The sequence below is a fragment of the Sparus aurata genome, chromosome 4 (assembly GCF_900880675.1).
Source record: "Sparus aurata chromosome 4, fSpaAur1.1, whole genome shotgun sequence".
Taxonomy (NCBI): Eukaryota; Metazoa; Chordata; class Actinopteri; order Spariformes; family Sparidae; genus Sparus; species Sparus aurata.
In genome coordinates this window covers 30,236,665-30,259,683 of record NC_044190.1, presented here as the reverse complement: position 1 = coordinate 30,259,683, position 23,019 = coordinate 30,236,665, and the positions used below count along the sequence as shown (strand labels likewise).

Here is a 23,019-nt window from a genome sequence, read left to right as displayed (position 1 = left end):
CATGAGGTTCATTTTTTAGCAAATGTAAACATGCATCAGGTGGCGGAGAAGCCTGACTTGTTCTACAATAAAAAGATACATGGAAACGCAATGCAAGACTTTTTAAAAGTGACCATATAAAAGTTTGTGACCATAGCCCTTCTGCGTTTGAGACTATTCATTATGTTGTCCACATGTTGCTACAAGAGGGGACTGAATGTATGGCTACATGTCTGAGACAATCACACCCGCAGTATGACTTACAGACAGGCTACTTGGACTCATCTTGCAGCAGTTTCATTGCTGAGCTCTCCACTCTGAAACCAGGCAGGGTTCAGCTTCAAAATGTCTAAATACCAAGTTTGGCCCATTAACTTCCAACTGTGTGAACAAGAACATTGGTAAGAATTGTTGCAGAAAAGACAAAATGGAGGCTCACAACAACTTTTTTTTCCAACGGCTTTAACAGGAGACATACGAGGAAGGAGGTGTATTTTAACAAGGAAAAAATAAAAACCTCATCTTCTTATTACAATCTGTACGAACAAAGTGAAAGAGTTCATTGACCAATTCATAAAACACATCAGGTGCTGATTCACACATAAAAAAAATTACAACTTTTCATTCATTCATTTCTACTTGTCTGTTAAAAACCAGCTAGCTAAAACAAATGAAAATGTATTCTAAGGTTACAGATGAACCTTTTAACAATCTGTGTGAGGAAGATCATAATGACAGCAACAATCCACACGTCTCAAATCATTTTCAGGAACTGATGAGGGGAAATTAATGAAAATATAACATATAATGATGGCCATGATGATGGTATTCAGACATAATATAAGAAATTACATTTTCTGTTGAGGCCTCCTTAAGAAAACATGGTGATTACAAAAAAAAAAATTTAAAGACCTGAATGTAATCAACTAAAGAAAACAGATGCATCTCTTTTTTTTCCTTAACCACCTAAACTTGACAACCTTCTCATTATAAATAATTAAAAACATCCAGAAGATTAAATAAGAGGTTTTCTGAACGATCGTCATCTGAACCAGCCAGACAACATGTGCAAATAAAAACAAGACTCAATCTATTTGTTTCGTCCTGTTAAAACCTCATATCTCAAACAAATGATCAGTTTGAGTGTGAGTGACAAGTCATGAGAAAAAAGATTATACAGCCTTATGTTGCTATAAATGCATAGGTAAGACACAAAAATGACTCCTTTTTTTATAGATTAGTTTTTTTCTTTACATCCTGGCAACTGAGACCTTTGTGAGATATGTGGTTTTACTAGGGCTTTTTCTATGGCATCCACTACTACAGCAAATAAAAGGAAAACTATTTGACGGGACACGAAACACTGCATTATTTTGAAATTAGAGATACAATCTATGAAGGCAGTGAAAATCAGCCCAGTAAGACTTAGATCTGCTTTAAAATGATTAAAAGCACTGGTGTGACGATGAAAGCTTGGTTTCAAGTTTAAGTCTTTTTCCAAATCACATTAGACAAAATGTTCTACAACATTGGAAAATGTTAAGTAGATTACTCTTTAAGAAGGCAGAAATTATTCAGTTGGGGGAAAAAAATGTAAAAGGCAATGGAAACATTAACAATCACACACTTAGGATGATGCCCAGAATAAGAACAGCAAACACAGGCAGGCAGAGCTGGACTGACACAGAGCTTCAAATGATCTCATCAACAGTGAGGCCTGTACCGATGAAGCACACTGTGTAATTATTGTTTCAGCATTAATTGTGAAATTACCATTTATCAGTTTCTCTGACTGAAATGGTCCAAACCTTGCTGGACCAGCTTAAGTGTGGGGTATTCTCTTTTTGAGTTATCCTTACATAAATAAAGTTTACTGGCTGTACTGAACCTCAAACTGTCCCAGACGGCTGTTCCATTCATGTGAGAGTGGCTGTGTGAATGCTGAGCATAGAAATATTGTGGGGCACTTTGGTTAGGAAGCTCTAAATTGCAGGTAGACACCGTGCATGGCAGCCTCTGCCATCAGTGTGTGAATGGGTGAATGTGGCAAAGGCTGTAAAGCACTTGAGCTTTACAAATACATGTCCATTTACCATTTAACTTTAACAGCTTGTGGCTATGGAAATATTTTGTTTCTGATCAAATCATGTAAAATCATGTAAAGCCTGTGTTCAGCCTAGAACCAACACAACAATGCCTGTAGAAATATTGCAATATACAAAGAAAAAAAAAGAAAAATCGTACCAGTTCTGTGTGCAACATGTTAAACATTCTTTAGACAATATACAGAGGTGCACTGTGTTGCTGTACATGTTGCATATGCTACACAAAGCTAAATCTAGCTCATTGAAACCAATAAACGGATCGTTTTGACTTTTCGTCTCCAGTGGCAGCCATGTCAGCTGACTGCAAATGCATTGTTGGTAGTTAGACAGAAAAGCGCAGCGACAGGACACTCAGTCAAATGTGTACAGGGGGGAAAGAACACATAAGAGTACTGTGCAGCTGATTTAGGTCTTAAATCATCTGCTCATTGCAATAAAATAATGATAATTTTCCCCCATGGGACATATTTGATGTGCCTGTTGTCCATTAGCAGCTCAATATTGATCATTACCAAAATAACCCTTTCAACCCCCCCTTTTTTTTAATAATATATAAATGCCCAACAGATGACTGGAAGCAAACATTAAACTCCAAACATTCATTCAGATGTTGATTAAGACATGATTAAGACATGATGATTTCATTCCAAGTAGTAGACATTAGAACAGTTTGCTTATGTTAAAATTTCATTTGCGATTTAAAAAAGTCAACAATAAAAGCAACACTAGTGGTTGCAGCGGTTTGTAAAATGCCCATTGCGGCACTTCCCATTTGTGCAGTGTGGGTGGAGAGAGCATATCTGTCCCCCCAGTTAATAAACTATACATTATATATAATTTTTTACATCTCAGCTGGTTGTAGCTGTAATTACTTAGCTCTTATTCATAACTGCAGTCTTGTAGTCCAGTGTGAGTCAGTGAGAGTTTGTATCCAGCCATGATTGATTTATTTACCAGTGATTTTTGAAACTTGAGTGTCAGTGTCTGACAGTGAACTTGTGTTCAACAGGACTCTTAAAAACTTAGTTTGAAAACATCTACATTTTTTAATCTGGGCAGGGTTGAGAAAGGTTCATTCTTCCTCTTCTCTTATGCAGTCTCCATTTTCCAGTTATTATCTTTCCCTCTCTGCTCTGCTTTTCCTTTCAAACTATTGACTCTTAATCTCAGTGAACCCTGCTTTTGAATTCAAAGAGCATTAAAAATGCAAGAGAGTGGGCTGATATAATTGTTTAGCCAATTACCCAGCATAATAGCCACTCGCTCAGCACAGCGACAGGGACTGTAGCAGCTGCCTGGCACCATTACCTCAGAAGACATTGTCCGAGGAAGTAGCAGGAACTGCTGGGCCCTGTGATGATGAACGGTCAGGCCGGTGGCTCCACAATGTTGATAAACTGTTTGCTGCTATGACCCGGGACCGAACCAGTGCTGGATGTGAGATATTCCGCGCTGTATCTGGCCAATGTAGAAGTCTGCATTTCTGGAGAAGTCCTGACAGACTGAGGAGTGGGCATCGCCCAGAGCGCAGTAAAGGGCAGTGCCACCCACACTGATCACTACGGTTACCAGACACAGCAGGAAAAGAAGAAGGCAGGAGTCCCCACCGCCAACATCTATAGAGGAGGGACAAAGGGAAGGAGGCAGGGCGTTGGAGTTCATCAATACTTTTTAGACATTTTTTTGTTGCAGCGGATTTGTAAATTTGGTGTAGGTTACCTTGCCTACACAAAATGTCCAGTATATAGGATTTAGTGGCATCTAGTGGTGAGGTTGCAGATTGAATCTAACTGAACACCCCTCTCCTCTTTTTTTTTTTTTTCCAGAACATAATGTAGAGAACTATTGCAAGAGGGAAAGTATAAATGTTGTCATATATACATTATGTTTATATAAATGTATTCCATTTGTTGTTCTTTTTACTTATAGTTACTTATCTATTTAGGATTTAGTTTACTGTTTTAGTGCGCTGTCATTTAAATTGGACATTGCAGTTTCAATGAAGGCTCTACTCTGTACATATTAAAAAGCTCATTCCAGGTAAACAAAACACAAAAAAATCTTAGTTTCAGATCATTATAAACTAGTAAATAATAGGGATTTCCCGATCAGGTTTTTTTTACCCCGATCCGAGTCCTTTAATATTTAGTATCTGCCGATACCGAGTCCCGATACGATACTTAGTTTTAACTAATATTTTCCTGGATAATACAGCTGCATTAAGAAAAAAAAGTATCTGCATCCAAGCTGTTCCTTAATAGGTTTTTTTATTTTGTTGAAACAAAGTATATACTTTCATATGGCTCTTTCTTATTCTGCATATACTATTGCAACATTGGCCTCCACCTTCCTTGTGTTAGCAGGTGAGTGTGTGACACTGCACTGTGACAGCAGACCCTCGTGTGCAGCCAGCGGAAGTGTGTGTGAGACGCAGCCCACGCTTGGTACCTCCATATCATCCTTTGCTTTTTTCACATTTTTTACGTTGTCACATAAAATGACGTGGACAATTTCAAACACATTCAGCATCTCCTCGATTGCGTGTTTTACATGTTCTGCTGTATGAGACCCACAGAACTAGTGCGCATACCGGCACGTTGTAACTCGAAAGTGGAGTTAATGTAATGCAGAGATAGTAGGGCATACCGGGGATCCAAAAACTCCAGGTGACGAAGAAAACCCCTGATCCTCTACCACGGAGATGAGCTGGTTATCCAGAGCGATTAATTTGATGACCCTCTCTGTAATATTTGTAGCCATGTCGCTGTCTCGAGGATATTTCTCTGTCCTTTTGAAAGTATCCGCCACTGTTTGCTGCTTCGGTGTCTTTGCCTGTACTCTCGAGTGAACACGTTGTATTCTTTGAGTGTTTGTTTTGTATATGCCGTATCAAACGAGTAGTATTAAATGCAGCTCCGCGAAACGGCCATATAGCAGATGTTACATGTTGCAGTTGGACTGCTTTCGCTTTCTAATTTAAGTTCTTTCCACACTGCAGACATTTTATCCAAAGGTTCGCCAGAGTAACGCTACGCGCGCGTCTGCATTCTGCCACAAATTGTGCTCTGATGTTTTATTTTAAAAAATAAAAATAAAAATAAATAAATAAATAAAAAAAGGGCTTGGGTCCACATTCAAAATTGCCGAATCCGATCAGCGGAAAAATGCCCAGATCCTACAGATCCTAACCCTAACCTATCCCTAGAATATAATATATTCCATTTCTGTTATTCAATCCCCTTAAATCCTACACACTGGACCTTTAACTCATTCAATGTTACAAAAAACACACAAACTCACCTTGCTCATAACCGTCATCAGGGACTCTGAAGCGGACGCGTCTTTTGGCAGGGGCTTTTTCAGATCGGGGCTCTGAGGTGGCAGACACACTCACATTGTCCACGCCAACACTCCTTCTCTTCAGAATGGAGACCAGGCCAGAGGCAGGAGACAGCTTAGAAGTGAAAAAAAAAAAAACATAAACAAAGAGATATAAGAAGGCATGGACACATGTTTTAACAAAAGCAAAATTCACATTTACAATCTTAATACACTGGCAAAATTGGCTATGAGGAAGAACTAAGAACTAAGAAAGGGTGTCCCTCATCAGCCATGTCCAGCAGGTGTCAGTACATCACCCGGTCCGCAGCAACAAACTTTAAACCTCACTAACTGCTCCCTGTCAGATTTAGTCAGTCTTACAGTAATATACACTGCTTTCCAGTGAGACAATTTATGCACATTGGACCGGATGATCATCCAAGGCTCGAAAACAAAAGGGTTAAAAACACATAATACAGCTAAAAATGAACTTTGGCTGAGTGCTGTTAGTGTACCTGTTATATTTAGCAATTGCTCTGCTTATCATCATGTAGTCATAATTTCATCATCAACCTGGTGGGTCCTGACACAACGTGCTATGAGTCTAAATCCTCAAAAATCTGTTTGGTAAAATGTCAAAGCACACCTTATCCCTAGTGAAATAAACACCACAGACACCATTCTACTGCATGTTTATAATCAGTTAAGAGTTTGATTCCTCATAGATAGAAACATTTAACATATATGAAAGAGTGTGGGACCAAAAAGATCTTCCTTATTTGTTGAAATAAATGAAACTTCCAATAAGATGCTGTTTAAATTTTGCACCTTGAGTGAACCCCTTGAAAGGATCTCAAACAGAGAACCAAAATTACCTAGCGCCTCCAAGTGCATGACACAATGCATACATATCTAGTTCTCCTACCTTTCTCTCAAAGTCTACTTCTCTCAGCATACCAGAGTTAAGGTTACATTTGCTTCCAAATCCACTGCCTGGCTGACATGGTAATGGATCAGTAATAACATTAGGGCTGAACCAGGCCCTTTGCTGACGATTAAATCTACATCCTTTATAGTCTATTTCTATAAATAGTCATCAAATCCCCAGTTTAAAGTTAAAATGTTTTGGTTCTTCCACCGTTTTATTTTTGAGGGTTTCAGGAAGATAGAATGCAACAAATCAAGGCAGGGTATAAGCATACCTGTACAAAATAATCCTAACAACACATACATGCACATCTAATTAAATTTAATATGAGTTGCACTTAACACACGTAAAGAAGGATGAGCTTACTCTTCCACTGTGGATGAGTAAGGCAGAGTGACAGAGAAGCATGACGATGTACAAACCTCTTCTACAGTGATGAGCTTAGCCATGTCGTCCAGCGAGGCAGCCTCTCTGATGATGTCAGCCTGTTCTACTTCGTACTCATACTCATACTCATCTTCTTCCTCCTCCTCACCCTGCTCCTGCTGCTTCATATGAGCCTCTTGAGGAAGGTAGGCCTCCTGGTGCAGACAGGTTTCAGTGCTCTCCTAAAGTGATAATGGAATTCAGTCATAACTTAAATACCAAGCGAATGTTATGGAGACAGAAAACCTTGTTGTTGTTCTACTTTCTGTTGAAGAACGACAACACAATTCTGATTGAAGCCATTGAAACATATGCGAGTTAGGTAAGGTAATCACAGGAATGATCTGAAATAGAGGAAGTGATCCTTTTCACATTTCCAGGAATAGCAACAATGTTTTTTTAAGAGACTAAGAGAGGAAATGGGTAGTTAGGCTGAGCTGCAATCACCGCCATGACTAAAAGAAACACAACTCAAACCTCATTAAACAGAAGTAAACAAGTATAATACTGTTCCTGTTCCAGACACAGTTACTGGGAACTACAGTGTAAAATTACTGCCATAACAAAAAACTCATAGATAACAGAGATGACAGACTTAACATAATGACTGGATTTCTCTACATTTATAGTGCTTTGATTTATTTTTTAAATATTTGGTAAAAATATCTTTAAAGCTATATTCAGAGCAATTCTGATAAATATACCTTCTCTTCAGTGAGGGTTTCTTGGTGCAGCTGTTGTGCCTCCACCTCTGCCCCACTGACCAGAGTCTCCACAGGGAGAGCCTCCTGACAAAGAGGGGAACCTCTTTTCTTCTGCTTCTCCTCCTCTTCATCCTCTCCCTCCTCTTCCATCTCCAGAGCCTCGGCTGCTTCCTCCACGTCCCCCTCCTCTTCTTTTCTTGCCTCCTTTTCCTGTGCTAGACCTAAATCTCCTCCCTGCTGCTCTGCGGGTTTGGACTGATCCATTTCTCCAGATGACGAGGGGTGCAGTACATTTCCTGTGACTGGAATGGTGTTTCCTACCCCTCCTTCTGTCTCTCCACCCCCTTTGTTGCTGCCCTGCCTGTCAGTCAGCTGAGATCTATGGAAACCGTCCCTTCCCTCTAATTCTCTGTCAGGGTCTTCCCTGTCCTTCTCAGAGATCTCAGGGGAAATGAGCCCATCAGTTAAACTAATGGGAGGTACGACTAGACGGCCGCTCTGAGAATGGGAGGAGTCTTCAGCTCTCTGCTCCATGCCATCGTCGACCTGATGGGCTGCATGAAGAAAAGGAGAGCGGAGCTTTATGTCAGTAAAAGCAGTGATTTGTTTACCATAGGCACAGAGAACTGCTCTCAGATATAAACCAGAGAACCTACACAGAAATAAAACCTCTTAAAAAACATGCTGGGAAGCAGCTTGAGCACTACTGTAAAAAAAACAGGTTTTCTTGATCTGATAACAAGTCCATCACATTCCTGTGTGTGCGTGTGTGTTTGTGTGTGTCTAAGACCTATTTTCTTTCCACCAAACTACATCCAACGACCATATCAATGCGTAGAGGGAAACATGCATCTACTCATGGACGAGAGGCTAGCTAACATTACAGCTCGGCAGAGGAGAACACCATTGTTAACATCCCGCGCTGTCACGAGCTGCTCGTCCAGAAGTAGATGCACGCTTCCTTCTGGGCTCTGATTTAGTGTATTGCAGTAAAAAGAAAATTAGTTCCTACATCATACTTCTAACAACAAGGTTTTCTAGTTCCATTATACCCAAGAAAAGGCAGAATTTTCCACACTCAATATCTCCAAAACTCAGTAACTCACTAACAATCTAGATGGTAGCAGATAATAAGATAATAAGATAATAGCAGCACAGGCAAGAGAAAACATGTTTACTTTTGATTCCGAGGTGAACTGTCCCTTTAAATCTGAGCGTTTCCTCGACTTACCAATTGTTTTGCTTTCCATGGCCTTTTCAAGGAATTTCGTAACATAATTGTGAAAGTTCATTGTTCTTACTTACTATTTCTTTTTACCCCAAACTTTCAACTGCAGCTGAGAGTTCATTCTCGTTTGAGTTGAAAGCTCCGGAAAAAGTTGGACCTCGACGTATGACATTCCAACTTTTCAACACATTACATTTTCCAGCGGTCTTCCTTGTAAATCTTCCTTGCTTGGCCATAATGTAAAGTTCTCATGGTTTGAAGTTAATGATATAAATCGTGCACATCCAACCAACAGTACACACACAGCGACACATATGCACCCGCTGACTCACCTGTGGTACATGGAAACAGTGCACCACCTTCTTCTAATGTAGGCCTCAAAACATCCAGAGATGCAGACTGTGCAAACACAAGCACAGTCAGAACAGAGATACATTATTACATTTACGTACACTACACAGTTTAGTCATTTGCAAGTTACACTTCTTAAAAAAATCATAATCATATCTAAATCATGAATGCATGCACACTCAACACATCAATATTCTACATGTAACATGAATCACTCAAAATACAAAATGCATACTCATTCTGCCTTGTATATATATATTTATGCACAATCATTCTCAAAAACAGACAATAAAAAAGATAAAAGTCTTACCACATCATCTTTAGCTATCGGTCTATGAACAGAAGAGAGAAAGGGAGACAGAGTGAGATGGTGAGTGTGTTGGTTGTTCTTGGTCTTAGTAAATGAAGACGTGAAAGATGGTTGACCCTTCTCTACTCTCCCCATCTAATATTAGCCCAAACACATTTCCCTGGCTATTACAACGTGTGTGTGTGTGTGTGTGTGTGTGTGTGTGTGTGTGTGTGTGTGTGTGTGTGTGTGTGTGTGTGTCTGAGTTAGGCGAATGAAACCCTAGCAGTGTGATGGCTCAAGTGTCTTAAAGTGCAGCAGCAGCAAAGGGACATATGTTTAAACTATCACTGCAGTACCACACCACACACACAGATATACATACAAATGGACACACAGACACACACTTGTCTAGCCACATACATACAGTGTATGTGTTTATAGTGTGAATGGGTGTGTGTCTGGTAGCTGTATTACACTGAGGACTTCCTATTAAATATTGAAAAACGCTGAGGTGGGCTTCACCTGACTGATTTGTTACACTTGCATGAGCATACACCACAACAGACACACATCCCACACTCCCCTGCAATCAACACACACACACACACACACACACACACACACACACACACACACACACACACACACACACACACACACACACACACACACACACACACACACACACACACACACACACACACGTATTACAGAGCACAATATTAGTTAATATGCAAATTTGCAGCCAACAGATTATCATGTTGTGAAATCAACATTTGGAATATTGCTAAAACATTCAAATACCACACATAGTGTAGTTAAACATAATGTATGAGACGATCACTATAAGTTTTGATCTCTGTGCCTCTCTTATATAGACCAGTTGTGGAAAAGTGTATTAAGACATAAAGTGGCAAAACAACTCTGCTCATTTTTAAGTGAAAAAATATGTATTCCTATAAATCCCAAACTGTCTTATTTACTATTATCTCATTTGTTTGAGATCAAAAATAAGCTGTTGTAAGGGTTTCTTGACCACAAGTTGCTAAGTGGATGTACAGCATCTCAAAGAGGATTTGTCAAAGTTGTACACAATTATAGTTCTCAAGAAAACTCATGCAATCTTGCATGTACCTGGTGAGTAGTTTGTTAATTAACAAGACACAATGCTGAAATAATCTTTCATATCTTGTTCACCATAGGAAGGTGTATTTTCAAACTTTTGATGAAGCTAGGCTAACTGATCACCACTACTGTCTGACTCTACTTAAAACAGTTAAAAATAGTATTTCTCAAAATATTGGAGTGATTTCTGGTTTATACTATTTTTAGGGTCATCTGGACTTCAACAGAACAAAAAACCACATTTTTCCTCATTCCTACTGCGGGTCTTAGAGCATTCTTGAGACCACAAAAAGCTGTACCTTTCAAAAAATATAGTGGTTCAGGTACTACAAACAATAAAAAGAAAAGACATGTCAATCTAAGGAGGACACGGAGACACACAAACACACACAGATGCATGCAGACTGACCGACTGTGCGTCTGGCAGATGTGTTTAAGAGTGTCCAGATGTTGGGTTGCCAGGTCCGGGGAGGTCCTTCTACACTGGCTCTCTAAGAGAGACGGAGAGAGACAGAGCAATACAGTTAAGAGCATGGTTACGACTATTAGCTGAGATGCCCTGTAAGTAATAAAAATATAAATATTATCTGGGTCCATAATCTTAAATGTTTCATGATGGAATTTCCATCCTGTGATCAGTAAAGCTACATCAAAATACATTACTGGGAGACACAGAGGCTGCAGTTATAATTTTGAGTAGTCTTAGGCTTCATAGCTGTGCATGTGGGCAGACAAAATGACAAAGATGATATTCACTCATATTTAAAGAAACCTCAAAGGCTCAAAGTGAGTGAGTCTATATAAAATTATCATATGAACTTCAACTCCTACTTCTGTAGCGTCTATTTTTAGAGATGCCCCAAAACAGATTCAAAGTTTGAACCCTCCTGCTTAAGACGGCATCCAGAGAAAGAAACACTTAAGATGTTTAACATATTCATTCTGTATTACAAATATTATTATTAGCATTTTGTTACATAGACAAAAATATTCAATACATTTGTGTATGTGTGAATCAGATTCATGTGTGTGAAAGCATTACCCCACTGTTTTTGTAATGCATTCAGGTTGTCCAATACTCTCTGGTGGTAGAGTCTCTCTAGTTGGATGCACCATAATGCCCGCTGGTCTGAACATCACAGGTTAAGAAACACATTTACACGCACAATACATAACAGGCCCTCTAGATAACTGCTGTCAACTCTAAAACTCGAGCCATCCATTGCAGCGGACAAAGGTAAATGGAGAAAAGAAACTGTGAATGTGAAAATACGGGGACAAACTGAGACAGAAAGAGGAGGAAACCGAGTCAGGCCAAAAGAGATAGAGGGAGAAAGCGTTCAGGATGCAGTGTCTCATGTTTATGGATATGAGGAGCCAAAACACAATCCTTCTTTGACATGGCTCAATGCTTTCTCTCTCTCTCTGCCTGTCTAACTAACTCTCTATACATGCCTGACAAAGCTAAGCTAGATCTCCTTTCTCTCTGACTCTCTCATGTCTTCCCTTCCACTGCATCTCTTTCCGCTGATTAAAAATTGTCAAATGTCCATGTATTCATCAGGCTCACTCTCCTGCCTCTCTTGTTCATATCCTACTTAGTTTTATACTTTAGTGTCTGTAACACTTTGAGTGCATTAGTATGAGGGTATCTCGTTCTTGTATTCACCGTGTGTGTGCACTGTACAGTGACAATAAACATTTTAATTTAAGAATAGAGGGTTCTTTGTTTAAGGATGAGGGTCTACATAATGACCCATAAGTAATCATGACGATAAAAGAACCTTTTGATTTGTAAACAGCCATAAAGTTCAACTGGTTAGTTTGATTTTAATTCACTAAAAGAGATCTTGGGATAATTAAGCGTTGATAATCATTGTTTTCTCATAGATTAGCGGTAAATGCAGCAATCTTTTCTCATCAAGTGTCTTGTTTTGGCAACAAACTGTAATAGTTTTTTAAAATCTATTTGATCTTCTGTAATTACCCGTCTTCATATTCTCTTCACTTCACTTCACTTTCTCTTGCTCTGTTTTGTCTTTATGTTTCAGCATTTTCTCTTATCTCCTTCTCTTTACACAAGTTCCTGTCCGCTCGGTCTGCCCTTTCTCTTGCTCTCTTAGAAATCTCTCTGTCTGTAAAGTTAGTGAGGCCACAAGTAATCCACTGTAACCTAGCTGTAACAAGTCCATCCAAATCCTTAGGATCTCAGCGCAGTGTGTGAAATAATACAGATTAAAATAGAGCAGTATTTAGCCAAAGGGAGAGTGCATAATAAAAACATGTATGGACAAGCAGGCAAGCAGCAGGTTAAGTTCACAGGAGAAATTCATGACATGCTTAGCATAAATTAAAATAAAAGCTGCGCCCCACCGCCCAACCCAGATACACACAGATATAATGATAAGGATACAGTCTTCATGAAGGACAAAGGCCTCAGCAATCTGCAGAGACGGAAAAAGAGAGACTATAAGTTTTAATACAGTGCATGCTTTTTCCAAACTTTTATCAATTCAGTTTTGTCACGTAATCTATCAAGTAAATTGTCTCAACAAGGTTTTGACACCAGACTAAAACTATTCCCCAGGCTTGTTCTTGAACACGACAGAAGACCCCAAAAATGTGATCTGGCAAAGTCCAAAAAAACAGGTATGGAAACACCACACCATACAGAGCTGTGACCGTACTGCAACTGTTGCAATGACTTCTCTAATCATTAACGAGGACAATTAAATACATAATCTGATCCGAGGAACAAAATACATTTGTTAAACAGGTTAGAAAGAGTGAAAATGAGAGTGAGAGTGAAAAGCAAGCCAGAAAAACAAGAGACCAAGGAAGACACTCTACCTCTCCTCAGCGAGTGTCGCTTTCATGCTGCTCAGCTGATCACAGAACAAGAGAAGTGTGTGTGTGTATGTGTGTGTTGTGTGTCTGTGGCAGAGAGGCAGAGCGAGAGAGAGAGAGAGAGAGAGAAAGAGAGGGAGAAAGAGGGGAGGAGGAAAGGAGGGCACAAAAGGCTCTCGCATTTCAACTGAAGTGAGGGGAGGTGACGACTGAATGACCTCTATAGGTAACTGTTTCAAATACAAAGTTGAATAAACCACCGAGCATTACTTTAAGATTCAGGATTTTTCCCCCAAAATATGTCAAATAAATATACATTCACGGAAAATGTGTTTCTCCAACCTTTAATGAGAATGCTTGTGACGTTGGATCATAGTGGTGACTTAAAACAATGTTAAACTAAACAGAATGAATTAGCCTGATTTAATTAAATGTTATGCAAATCTATTAGTCATTTTTCTGGACAGTGTCCCGATGAAGCCTGAACAATTTGTCCATTCTTTGGCCCTCCACGCAGGCTTTCTCTGTTGGTTGTCCAACAATTCATATTTATGCTAATGGTGCGGCTTCAATACCTCCAGTCATGTGCGATCCCTGCCTCTCTCTCTTCCTCTCCCTTTCCTTCTACCAATCTGCAGTTTATTTTTATCACTTAGTTTGGGCATCATATTATAGCTTACTTTGATTTTCGGAAACCACTGACCATGTTAAATTACTGTATGATTTTTTTTTTTTTTAACTCATTCAAGAGGCATCCAAAATTTTCACAGATGTCTGAATCTAAAAATAGTAAAGCACACACTGAATTACATTTTTAACCTGATTGTTATTGTTGCATTGTAAGATTTACCAATAGGTGCTCATCAAATTTAATGTCATATCAGGGTTATTGAGGTTTTTCTCTTAAACTTTGAATGCTGACTTTTGGACTTTCCAACAGCTGGCAGTTACAGAAAATATCTGGATCACATTAGTTGGAAACAATCCAATCAAGTCCCCACTGGACTTTAAATCTACAAGTAGACCAATACTAATAATAGTGATGCCCAATAATTATCTGTAACTATGCAGAAATACTGTGGTTTAACAAAAATATTATAATTATTTTTGTTGTTATTATCATAATTATCACTATCAATATTAATAAAACTTTGCAGCATCCAAATGTTGCTTCAGAATTCAAATGTCAACATTATGAATTAAGTTTTGAACTAAGCAGCCCTACTCACCATTATTAATGTAGCGATTGTGGACTTTCAGTCCAAAGAAAGTGAGCAAAAAAACGTTCAAGTTTTTTTTTTGGCAACAAAATAATAATTTTGCAATATTTGGTCAGTCAGAATGACCTATTAATGCTTAATGACTTTTCAGTGAACTTCGTCATCCATTGTAAACAATACGCCAAATATTGAACTTTCAGACCAGCAAATAACTGCTTTTGATTGATGGGTTGAGATTAGACCTGTCGTAAAACAAATTTTCTCTAATCACGTTTCAAAGGTTATTGACTGATGACAGTCGAAAGACTGAAGTTGCTGGTTCTGCTTTGTTCATATCTTCCAAAGTCACTAATTAACTAATAATTCATTTAGAAGTACTTCTTACACACAAGGAGACTTGTGCCATGAGACCATTTTTTTTGTTTTTTTTTGTTTTTTGTATGCGTGTGTATACACATGTACGCCAATATAGACACACATGACAGACATGAGGCTTTAAACAAGCTGTAATATTTTAGAAAATTAAAATTTTTTCTACAATGGTATAGTGATGCAGGAGCAAAACTTTGGATGAATAACAAAACATTGTGGTTTGCTTCTTGCTTAAAGCTATGTCTACTGTTGTAGTGCTGTTAATTCAGAGTACACACTTTTATCCACACACACTGCCCGAACTATGATTTAACTGGTAAAGCCTTATATTTGACTTGTGAGTTTCCACAATACACTTTTTTGGGAAATCATTAGCATAGGCTCTCACTCTAAAGAGGACATGGACGAACACGGACACACACACACACACACACACACATACACACACACACACACACACACACACACAGAGTTAAAGTTAAAGTAAAGAAGGCATAGCCCAGGTGTGCATAGCAAGGCACTTGTAAATCAAACTGACAGAAACAATCACACACCTCATGACAAAACATGTCCAGTCATGCAGATCTGCATGTGAGAGAGAAACAAGCAGAGAAGACTGCTCATGTATGTTTCTTGTGTAGTGTGGCTAATGTGGACACTTGTGTGAATGTCTGTGTTTGTGTCTGTGAGTACAGATACTGAATGCCTGACGCCCATGCCTCAGGGTACAAAGTGCCAATGCAATTATGGGGTTGAGTGGATAACAGTGATTTAATGACTAGCGTGAGAGCAAAAGTTTAGAAACGAAAATGACAGAAAGACAGCACAAATAAACTTTAAGAAATCATTACAGGGAAAGTGTCTTTTCAAATAAGTGAAAGCTGATATACAGCTCTCAGTATTTAACATATGCCAGAAGTAAGATAATGGGGTTACCTGGTGAAGGTATTGTGGCAGGTGAGTGTCATCTCCTCTTTGTGCCAACTGCTCAAGAGACTCCTGCAGAGCAGGGCTTGGAATAGGCCCTGTGGCGCAGGTGGAGACAGAGAGACAAGAGGGCACTGGAGTGGAGGTAATTTGTTCCCAATTTGAGGTTACAGGTCCTGTGGTGGAAGTGGAGTCCGTACCAGTAGTCGCAGGTCCTGTGGTCAATGTAAGGGATCCTGTTGTTGCACTCATAGCAGTGGAATCAGTGGAAGTATTGAGTCTTGTAGTGCAAGCAGTTACTGTAAAAGTCTCTGCAATTGAGGCGACAGGTCCTGCATTTGAAGTGGGAATTCCTTTGAAGACGGGCTCTGTGGATGAGGTAAAATGTTCTGTAATAAAGTTACTATTTTTTGCTATCCTGTCTGTAGCTTCTGTGACATATGTAGGCTCAGATGGGCTGGTAGGCCTGGTTTCTGAGGTCATAGTTAGTGTAGTAGAATCTATAGGCCCCTTGGTGAAGGTGGGTCCCTGTAGAATGGACCCTGTGTTGGAGGCAACTGATTCAGCTGTGGCGGTACCAGACTCTGCTTTGACATCACTCTGGCTCAGTGCGCCTTGACTGACAGGATATGCAGTTTCTGGACTTGCCACTGGAATGACAGGGGAAGTCGGCTCTGGACTGGTACCGGGGCTAAAGGGGTACGGAGTCTCCAACAGACTGCCTACAGAGGGAAAGAAAGAATGATGAGAGCAAGACAAGGAATAATTAGGATGAACATGGTGAACATGCTGTAACAAGCAGACTTGCAAACCTTTATCTAAAACTCCTGAGAAGACAGGTGTATAACATACTGTTAGAATGGAGCACATCTCCTATACCATGCTAAGAATTATCTTTTGGACAAAAGTCAGAAGATTTACATGAAAAGAAAAGAACCGAACCTCTTTGGCTTATTAGTAGTAATATAGGACTTGTATAAGTAAGGGAATAAGTATTAATTGTCATCAGGCCGGAGACTGATGCTTTTTAAAATTATTGATAAATCAGCAGATTATTTCCCAGATACCAAAGGTACGTTTTCAGGTTTCTTTTTTTATTCAACCAACAGCCAAACCTTTAAAACTCCACATGTACTGTCATAAATGACCAAGAAAAGCAGTAAATCTTTACATTTAAGTGTCTGGTACCAGCACAGTTTTGTTTGAAAGAAAAATGACTTCAAAGATCAATCGATATTCAAAATAGTTGTTAAGTAATTTTCTTTGGATCCTCTAATCCATTAACTGACTAATCAATGCAGCTCTAACTGTAATCCATAGACAAACATATGGACAATATACACAAAAACACAGGCTTACCACTACAGCAAGTTTGTGCACACGCGTGCATGTGTGTGTGTGTGTGTGTGTGTGTGTGTCTACTGTAGTAGTTTACTCTCTACTCCTTTTCGTCTGGTCCATTTTCACACCCATAGTTCCCTGTCAGTCATGTGATCACAATGACATCATTACCTCCCAACCAGCCTGAACTCAATCCACAAATGCTGACTCGTTAAAAAACATTCAAAAGGCATAACAACAGTGAGCAAACCCAACCCTGACCAGAGTGGTGGTCGCTTCTTGAACTATCACAGTTAATCAGTGAAAGCTAATTCTAAATGACTTGAGGGCATATATATTTCTAAAATATGTTGTAGGGGGATCCGAGTACTGCTGTTTGAAAATCTGTGTCCATGTGCATGTATATTGTGAATTTCTCTATCATGTGTCTAAGTTCCCTACCTGTTTCAGAATAGGAGGAATCAGTCATGGGGGTGTCTGGAGACTGGCAGCGAATTTGAGAGCTTGATCCCTCTGAAACTTCCTCCTCCTCTTCTTCCTTCATCACCTCATCAATGTCTTCTTCCTCATCCTCCTCTCTGCCCCCTCCCCTACGTCCCTCCTTTTCCTGTTCCTCCTCTTCCCCCGTGTCCTTCCCATTGTTGCTGAGAGAGGCTTTTTGGATGAGCCCACGCCCTCCAGAGAGATTTTGACTCTGTGCGAGCGCGTTTGTCTCGTTGAGGTTTCGAGTTTGGGCAGTGAGAGCCTCAGGGCTCGGTAGGTTATCACAGAGGTCAACCCCACCCACCTGAACTTGGGACATTACTCTGCCCTCACTCTCAAACTGACCTGGAGATAAAACAAATGACCAGTTAACATTACATTAATAAAAAAAAAACCTAAGAAAATCAAATATTCCTAAACAGTACAAATGTCATTCTGTTGATTTTTACTTTATATTAATAGGTCAGCTGCAACTCAAGGCCACAGCATAGGAAAGAAACCGCACCTGATTTATTAAATTTATCAAACCCATATTGTATCAATATTGTGGTTTTGAGGTTGCTAAATATGTTGATCTTGATTTTGTTTTACTCTTTTGGATTTAAACACTCACCACCATGATCCATCTGGCACTGCCCTCACAATGTTTGCCCTTTCAGCCTGAAGGTCAGTGCCACCTGTTAGACAAGCCCTTCTTCAACCCTGCAGAGATATATAAGTGACCAAAAGTATGAGAGAAACAGTTAAAGTTGGACTCCACTCAGAGACGACAGTTAGAAACTAAGTGAGTGAGTGAGTGAGTGATTGAGTTAGAAAGGGAGCGATACGAAACAAGTTTAGCATCATTCCCCAGTTGTCAAACAAAGCCTTGGGCTTAAAGAGATTTGGAAGAAACCTCCAGAGTGCAACGGTCCTACAACACCGTGTGCTGCTACTTATTTTACATTATGGATATTTCAGAAGATTTTCACTAACTCTTAAGATACAAACTGACATGGCATAACAGAGAAACACACATATTAATTGAATGAAAATGCAGCACAAGTCCTAAACCTTTCAGAAACCAGTGACAAGCTGAACACTGAGCATTACGGCTAAAGAGGATTGTCCTGCAACTTTACTTTAAATAACGATATCCACACATTGTCCATTTACTCACAAGACTGAAGCTCAAATAGTCATTCAAATGTCAAATACTTAGGATTCAGGTTTAACATTTCAAATAATAATCCGTTTCGCGAAACCAGCACTGAAACATAAAACATTACATGAAGATATCAAGTCTGAGAGATAAAAGAGAGATGGCAACACTAAATATTTACAAGTTGGCTATAGTGCTGTTAAGTTATTGTGGAAGGATTAAGAAGAGCTGTAACACTGACCATTTACAACACACATAAAAAAATTAAAAATAAGAGGGTGACAACTGGCAAAGTGATACATGGCAAAATACATTCAGGCATACCTTAGGAAGAAAGAATATTACTAACCACTAACCAGTGTAATCCAAACAACAATACTGCAAAATACAGTACAGCCTCCAAAACGAATATAAAGTATAAGCTTGTAAAAACAATAGGATTTATTGCAGAGCTGCTGCACTTAATTTAACTGCCTTACTTGTGTTCACAGGTGACTAAGCAACAGTCTGAACACAAACGCACACAGGTACGAAAACTGTTAGTTTGGTTTGTCACTGTTGCTCCTTGCAACCAATCCCTGGACTACCCAAAGTAAACATACACATTCAAGTGTGTAAGACAACAATTACTGAGGGAATGTACTGGTAAACTACTATGGCATTAAAACAAAGTCTGAGTTTCCAGACGGCATACAAAAGCAGGCCTGTCGTGATAATAACATTATCTAATTATTGTACATGGTACATAACATTGTCGTTTTCATTGTCAATTAGTCTGTTGATTTTTTTCATAAATTAACTGATTAACTGTTGGTCTTATAAAATATCAGTAAATGGGGAAAAATGTCAATCTGTGTTTCCCAAAGCCCAAGATGGCATCTTCAAATGTTTGGTTCTGTCCACAAGTCAAAGATATTCAGTTTACTGTCACAGAGGAGTAGAGAAAGCAGAAAATACTCACATTTAAGATAGTTGTGTTACTCAAATCAGTTAATTGATTATCAAAATAGTAGTAGAATAATCTAATGGTTTACCCCTGCTAGATTAATCATTCCAGCTCTATATCTTATCGACTTGATGTAAATGGATTTTTTTCCAGAATTCAGTATTGCCCGTTCTGTTTGTACACCAACAGTTTGGCTGAAATGATGCCAGAATAACAAGCTGGGTATTTATTTATTATTTTATTCCTAAACATGTTTGCACATTTCATTTTCTGTTTTGGTCGTGTGGTTTTATATTCCCACATTCCAATGTCTGAATACTAAGAATTAAAAATCAATTGCTCTTTGAAAGGGTTCTTGTGTAATAATGCTACAATTACATTATCATTATATCAGTAGCGTGAGATGGTCTTCAAACAAAAATAATGTTGTTCAGCGCAGTAATTCTTGCCAAGTCTGCCTGGTCCTGCTAACTTTCACCAAATACACATGGAGCAGACATTCCAAAGCTTCTAATACAAACATACAAATGACTCACAACTTCGAGTGCGCTGGCTTCGCCTCCTATGCCTAGTTACAATATGCATGACCGTATCCTACAGCAACAACCATATAAACATACAAAACTGTTTTATTAATTTTGGTGATATTTTCATGTTAAAACCTCCACAAACACACACATCCAGGCTAATGAAGGCCCACCTCAGTGGAATAAGGCTGCCCTGGTTTCCTGCACTTAGCTAATTGTTCTTCCTGTAACTCCGTTTTATCCCGTGTGAGACTCAATCCAAAACACTTAGAAAGAGAAATGAAAGGCGGGGCAAACGCTCCTAACGCAGCTTTAGTTGCATCCATATTCTCATTAAAATCCTCATGACAATTATGGTAACAAATACACATGTGTCGGAGAGGAATCCCTCTGGAGACGAGTCCATGAACGAACCAGCACTGAGTGGCTGTTGTCTCCAAAGGGAGGTAAGAACCTATGGGATGATGTAACTACCTTGCATTTTGGTTGCATAAGCTTTATATATCTTAAGAGACGACACATTCTGGATACATGTTAAATCCTCACGGACAGATATGAACACGGCTTTGAGATTTTAAATAGAACGGAGTACGTGATAAGAGGCTGTTTTGGAGTCTAATTACATCAATCTTTAATTGTCCCTGTGGATTGGTAAAACAGTCCCAGACCATGAAAAACAACGGTGACATGGAGGCTTACGCAACAACAACCTTTAGATTACAATTATACCTGTCCTTTATGTTCCTTAAGCTTGTGGATTTGGTTTTTTTTCTTGTATCCATCAACACAATCCTTTAGCGTGCCTCTCCCACAGAGCCATCTGTCCATACAACCATCCATCCACTCCTCTTTTTGTCCTGACCTACACCACTGGGGACCATAAATAATGAAAGACAGAAGAAGGGACAAACAGTGAGGGGTTTTTTAGCCAGAGGGACAAAGGTAGAAGTTTTTTTCCACCTTTGTGTTTGAATCTGTCCTGTGAGAGGCCACTGCAAGGAGACAGCAGAGCTACTGTCAGTCAGAAACATGCGAGGTAACCTGACAGCGTCACACTGTGTTTACATGTGCATTTTAAACAGCTAAACTACAAAATGTTGCCAGTCTGCCAGTGAGTGTTGCAGCAACGTTAACTGCACCAAAGACATTCAAAGAGGTGGGGCGTCGGACTGGAATCATCAAACTGGGCCAGCAAAAATATGTTTAACCTAGCTAGTTGTCCTACAAGTTTGACTTGATGTTTATGTCCATACATAATCACCTTTAACGTAAGCTAATGTTAGCTAACGTGATGACCCCACAGGAAAGCGACAGGCAGTGACAGAAAACACACATGCAGTGACAGCAGACTGGCTGTCATTTCTCCCACTGACTCCGTGGTCGTTCACTGACTTTAGAAGCTACTCAGCTAATTAACCAAGCAAGGTTTTGATTAAAAAGGCTAGCTAGCATGACGTTATGTTGACAGTAAAAATACGTGGCTTTCTCGCTGTTGTAACGTTTGCAAGCACTGTGTTGATTTATCGTCACCTTGCTTGACAGGCTGGTACTGCTTCATTAAAATGGTAGAAAATGTCCGAGTAGAGTTGCTTGGCTTTACATTGATAAAGCTAGCTAACATAAAACCAAAAGGTACAGCGATGTTTCCGTTAGCGTTAACGTATGGAACGGCGGCGTAATGTAACGCTATGCTGTTGTTGCTAGCTAACCACAGCTAGCTGATTACAGTAGACACATCTGGGCTCCTCACCGCAGAGAAACCCTCAAAAATGTTACACACCTTACCATTAACATTTGTGTCCTAGCTTTCACATGGTTATAGCTTTACAGCTTCTGCGACACAACGCAGCCAAATGGTACTTACGGCTGAAAAGGTTGGGTGAATGGTAATGGCTCGAGCATCAGACACTTTGCTGGAGATGTTGTCGCTGTAATGAGTGTAGGTGTTACCGACAGCCAGGGTTGTTGCTGCCGCTGTCATCAGGCCTGTGCTGCTGCTGCTGCTGCTGCTGCGGGTGGTGAAGCTACTGGCGCAGCACGCTCTGTCGCCATCTTGTGTCTCCATACTGTCAGTACGTAGGACCTTTCTTTTTCCTACAGGGGATGTATTAATAGTGCAAACAATTAAATCCAGTGCCTTTCCTCCAAGATGACCTATTTTCACTTGTTATAGCACATTCAGCTGTAATCTGATGAATTGCCTTCGGTGATGTCACTCAGTGTTCTAGTTGCATTGTGGGTAATGTTGTCACCTGGTTTTGAAAAGGAAGAATGGCTGGCATAAAAGAGGCGATACCTCTGTTACTGCTGTATCGATTTTGTTCATTTGTTTTAAAACTGTCAATGTTGACTTCAGCAATGTTACAGCCATGCAATGCTGGACCAGTGGACAGCTTTCAAAACCTGCCACCTGCATTACCCACAATGCAATTTAGCCACTGAGTGACATCACTGGAGGAAATTTATAAGATTAACATGCAGCTTCCTCTGGAGACACAACTGGCTTTAAACTACTTTTTTCACATCTGCAATAGTACTTCCCAAGACCTGTGAATACACTTTAAAGTTTAAAATTGGTCGCACACTTTAAGAGGAGCAGACAATCAGGTCTACCGAAATTGCCTTTACAGTAAAAAATTATGTGTTTAAGAATTATATTTCTTTTGCAGATGTGTTGTTGCTTAGCATGTATGAGATGAACTCATACTTTCATGACACATGGCTACACAATTCAAACTAAAACAAAATTCATCATT

At 39.5% G+C, this 23,019-nt stretch overlaps 1 protein-coding gene across 3 annotated transcripts; it reads right to left on the bottom strand.

Moving 5' to 3' along the window:
* Positions 1-424: 424 nt before the first annotated feature.
* Positions 425-22,481, bottom strand: cnsta (consortin, connexin sorting protein a). Of its 3 annotated transcripts, XM_030415485.1 has the most exons (14): positions 22,128-22,481; positions 20,993-21,133; positions 18,263-18,351; positions 17,608-17,994; positions 15,835-16,547; positions 12,873-12,903; positions 11,502-11,588; positions 10,869-10,950; positions 9,353-9,374; positions 9,024-9,090; positions 7,464-8,017; positions 6,756-6,941; positions 5,385-5,538; positions 425-3,700 (listed from the first exon to the last, which is right to left on the bottom strand). In XM_030415485.1, exons 3-14 carry the CDS (start codon positions 18,273-18,275, stop codon positions 3,492-3,494), a joined length of 2,505 nt encoding a protein of 834 aa, XP_030271345.1. In that variant the 5' UTR covers positions 18,276-18,351; positions 20,993-21,133; positions 22,128-22,481; the 3' UTR covers positions 425-3,491. The 3 variants fall into 3 exon arrangements, with proteins under 3 accessions (XP_030271345.1, XP_030271344.1, XP_030271346.1); XM_030415484.1 differs by lacking the exon at positions 20,993-21,133 and having other exon boundaries at positions 22,128-22,480; XM_030415486.1 differs by lacking the exons at positions 18,263-18,351; positions 20,993-21,133.
* Positions 22,482-23,019: the final 538 nt, after the last annotated feature.